At 47.5% G+C, this 4,493-nt stretch overlaps 1 protein-coding gene across 3 annotated transcripts in view; it reads right to left on the bottom strand.

Moving 5' to 3' along the window:
* Positions 1–1,791, bottom strand: part of mex3b (mex-3 RNA binding family member B) — a 4,765-nt gene extending 2,974 nt beyond the window's left edge. Inside the window, exons 1-2 of one of the 3 annotated variants that reach the window (XM_052040472.1) lie at positions 1,751–1,791; positions 321–573 (exon numbers count right to left, since the gene is read on the bottom strand). In XM_052040472.1, coding sequence (XP_051896432.1) covers positions 321–573 — 253 coding nt within the window. In that variant the 5' untranslated portion in view covers positions 1,751–1,791. Of the gene's footprint in view, positions 1–320; positions 574–1,058; positions 1,161–1,194; positions 1,253–1,750 lie in introns of those variants that run through there. The other 2 variants (XM_052040471.1, XM_052040473.1) reach the window with 2 other exon arrangements.
* Between the last annotated feature and the right edge of the window lie 2,702 nt (positions 1,792–4,493).

Below are 4,493 nucleotides of genomic sequence, written 5' to 3'. Positions count from 1 at the left end.
GCGTGGAATTGTGTGGAGAATAGATGCATGGTGGAGGCTGCAATTAATGAGGATATAGTGAACAGAATACCCAGCCTATGGTGCATCATGTAAGGCGATACTATATAGGATGCAAAGTAGAAGATGCAGAGTAAAGAGATACATTGTCACAGGATGGAGATAAAGCTCGATACAGTGCAAACAGATTGTATCAAGACCATGCAAAGCAACACTATTACACATAGTATACAGAGACAATGTATCCCATCAGCAGCGTCAAAGGCAAAATGTTACATTTTACACATAAAGAGAGGGGGCTACGGACCCCAGCTCCTCGTTACCTTGTCTCCCCACGATCTCTGCTACGTGCTCCGAGCTCGGCACGGGTACACACTCGGTCATGTTGACGCTCTTCTTCCTCGGCTCGTTGTCGTAAATGGAGCTATCGTCGTTGTCCAGACCAAGCAGCGAGAGCTGATCCAGGGCGATCTGTAGCGCTCTCTGGTCATCCAGCGTCTCTCCTCCTCCGCCGCCGCCGCCGTTGTTGCTGCCGCCGGGGTTCCGCTCCATGTCGGCGAAAAGCGAGCTCGGCATCTTTTATTAAAGGGAGAGAGAGAGAGAGGGAGAGAGAGGGAGAGAGAAGAGAGGCTGAGCCCGAGAGAAGCAGGAAGGAATCAGACAAAAGCAAACGGGAGGGGAGGGTATAGGGAGAGAGAGAGAGGGAGGGGGTGGGGGTAGTGGAGGAGGAGGGGGTGGGGAGGGAAGGAGAGAGACAGAGCAAAAGCTGGAGTGGGATCGAAGCAGCGTAGGAGAGGCACCCGGGAGCGAGGCCGAGCCGTGGCCGGCTCCTGGGACCCGGTGTGACGCCGCGGCCGCCGCCTCTCCCCCCCCCCCCCCCCCCCACTTCCTTTGTGTTGTGGGTCGACTGAGCGAGTGGGAGGAGGAGCCGGGGAGGGGGGCAGCCAGCGATCGCCGCGCCGCTCGGGGAACCCGCAGCCGGTCTGTGGAGGTGGCCGGGGGGGGGGGGGGGGGGGGAAGGTTTCTTTGTGTTAATTTTTGAGCTGCAAGCCCCCACCCACCCCCTCCCCGGGCAGCCGGCGGCAAAGCTCGGCTCCGCCCGGCAGGCTGGCTGGCTGGCTTCCCTCCCTCCCGCTCTCTCTCTCTTGTCCGGGGCCGGCTGGCTCGCCCGCCTGCCCGCTCTCAGCACCGTCTCACCGCGTCTTCCTCTAGCCTCAGCCCCGGCAGCGCTGCCGAGCAGTGCGGCCCCATGACATCAGGCACACACGGCGGGGTCGGCGGGCAGAGGTTAAGCGGCGCGCCGCCTCATTGGCCCTTGCCTACGCCGGGGAGGGAGGAGGGAGCCGAGGCAGCCGCGAGTGAATGGGACCCTCCTTCACCAACCCCCTCCCTGCTCCCGTTTTACTACACTCGAACAATGAAACAATGCGACCTGCAGCATGGAGACGTTTATTTTCATTCAGAGCAGCTGTTGGGAATATATTTATGAAACAATCTGAAAGCTTTCCTTGCCACTTAGTCTCCAAGAATCGAGCTTTTCTCCCAAAATCTTGATTTACTGACACCAGTGGTCAGGATATTCTCATTAAGAGATCACCAAATCATTCTCATCGTCTACAGAGAGTGCAGTAAATAGCTCCCCCGTTTCCCTGCGAATTTAGCCATATCACAAGCATCCTGACAAGGTAAAATATAACTATCAGTGTAATTTCTGGTCTGCCTGATAGTCGATCGAGGAGCATCTCGTACCTACCAGGGTGCAGACAAATTAACGCTGCATATTGTTGCTGTTCTTGATATTAATGATCCAGCTCAATACCATACGATAGCTGTAATCAAATGCGAACAATGGGTGTTATCGTTTTACTGGGACGTTTTGCGATTATTTAATGACTGATTTATTGTCCTGAAGGTAGGTTTTCATTGAGAAAGTTGAACAGTGCCAATTGAAATCCGGGAGAAACACCAGGATATATTTCGTATCCGCCTAACTCACGTCGACAGTAAAAGCAGGTAGCCCCTTGCTCCGAATCTCAAGCCCAAACGTGTCTTTGTTGCAATTGTTATTACGTTCGGCGACGTTGCAGTCGTTTTTTTCAGGGGTGGGGAGGTGCTGCGTATTAGTGATTCTACAATTGGAACTATTAAACCATCAACCAAATAAAATGCAAAAGAAAACTTTTGTCGATTATTGAAAAGAATGTCGCCTTATATTTTAAAGTCAAGCGGGCAATGCAATTGCGGTTACGTCAGAACCAGCTCCGCGAGTTAGCTAATTGCAAGTCCCATCTCCTTCCCCCAACACATTCACACACAATAGAGAATATGTCTCCCCTGCACCTCATCATATATTTAAAATAGTGTGCGATGGCTCGGAATTTGCGGTTCCTTTTCCATTCCAGTGCACCACGCCGATAGGATTCCTGAACAATGAGAGGCACTGTGACTGGCACAGCTCTGTAGTTACAATATATACTAATATTACTGTTAACATCACTCGGATGCTGTCATCCCAGTCGACGGCAAGTGGCCGGGTAGGCATGGCAGGATTAATTTTCTTTCTTGTTTCTTGCATATAAGCGAAACATCGCATTCATGTGTCCAAGAGGGCTGGGTTTACGATAACACTTGGGTATCAAATAATAACACCGAACGCAGATGAATAGGACAGGTAAACACACCCATTTCCGCCCAGTGTTTACTCACATCTTGTTATCTGTACATTTTCATTTCCACTGAGATTACGGGAGTGGTTAATTCAATGATGATTAAGTAACCACGGGCGGGAAAGAAATCTGTCCAGTTTGTTTTATTTATATATACACCACTTACCAGAGAATAAAGCTTTCAACATCACTTTCATACATACCTGATTTAAATCCACGTTTTACTGACTGTTAATCAATGAAATTGCAGTAAGTATGTTTTAGCGGTAAACCTGGTTGTAGCGGTATCCTTTATATAATTATATTCACACAATCAAAAATCTGCGCACTTTGAAATGTAATATCCTCAACATACCGCAATGAAAGAGAATCATGAAGTCAAGCGTTCAGGATGTCTAGTAATTTAATTAAAGGCAAGAGTTTTCAATACAAATATTTTCATAAAAAATGCTGCGCGACAACTGGAAACGGAGGGGAGGAACACATCATTTAAAAATGGTAACAGCCACTCACAGTGCAGAATTCCGTAATACTCGACTTTTCATTCTGATTTGAAGAAAAGGCTATTTGTGGAAGTGAGGCTCGGGAGGGAGACAGATCAGCCCAGCCCGATCACAAAAGACATTTCTGCTCAGTTCTAAACCACTGGGACAGAAAGTGGCAACGCTGCCCCACAATGCTTATGTTAATATAGACTGCTTCAAAACCCCTCAAAGGGGAAGCTTTTGTCCATATCCCTCTGCCTGTCTAGTTAACATAATCACATTAACCTTATAACACGTTAACTGCGTTAGTGTTTTAAATTATTTCCTCGAAATACCCCTTTTAAGAATTTGCAAGCAGTTTATTTGCATCACACGCTGGCCTCCTCTGCGGGCTGAGAGAAGTCCTTGTCGCTATTTTGAATTTATCTGGCGATCTTTATAAACGCGGAGATAAATACTATTGCACTCAGATGTTTTTTTAAGGTCCTCCCGGATTGAAAGGTTATTGTGTGCCTCCCGTGAATGCACGACCACCTCCACCCCCCCCCCCCCCTCAGATAATGCGGCGCACCCTTACAAGATGAAGCACGACTAAAAGTCAATTGTGTCCCAGAGATGATATTCCAATGCTGTGACTCCCCAGGGCTGCTTCGCGCAAAGGGAAGGAAATCCATCTCTTTATAAATTGGCGTTATAACGCAGTCTCAGCATTAGGGGAAGTTAATTTAGTGGCAGGATGCTTCATAGAGGATATACGTTCACCGTTCGTGTGGTCTCATTTGACTGTCAAACACTGTGAGATCGGAAAACAATTCGCGCCTTGTGTTGCAAATCCCACAATGCCAAATTTTTACACCTCGTGAGTATAGACAGTCGCGGGTTTTTTTTGTTAGCGATTATGCCTATGTTCCTGCGTTTATTTAAACTGTAAATCAGCGTTCAAAAAAGGATTAAACACGCACGACACGCCAGAACAACAAGTCCCCGCACCGAATCCGCACCGTACTGAAGTCGAGGGCAATCTGCTTTATCGCTTGCTTTTAAACATGCCTGCTGAATATTTATCCCGGACGACCAATAACATTTGCTAACACATACAATCATGCATATTATATGGGCAAATTTAACAGGCATTAGCCATTGGTTTGAGTTATGCCTTGTTAATAATAATTATTCACGCCCCCTCTGTGTCCTGCATGATTCTTGATGTGGTCAGTTAAACTATTTAAAACTTTAAACAAATGTAGTATTTCTGCGCTATATCTTAAACAACGATGGAACACCACGAAACATTTAATCATATCAGAAATATTTCCGCATATCTCTGTACTTTTAAGAATGCCTA

This window comes from Pristis pectinata, chromosome 28, assembly GCF_009764475.1.
Source record: "Pristis pectinata isolate sPriPec2 chromosome 28, sPriPec2.1.pri, whole genome shotgun sequence".
Taxonomy (NCBI): Eukaryota; Metazoa; Chordata; class Chondrichthyes; order Rhinopristiformes; family Pristidae; genus Pristis; species Pristis pectinata.
The sequence above is the reverse complement of the archived record's forward strand: the minus strand, read 5'-3'. Positions and strand labels throughout refer to the sequence as shown.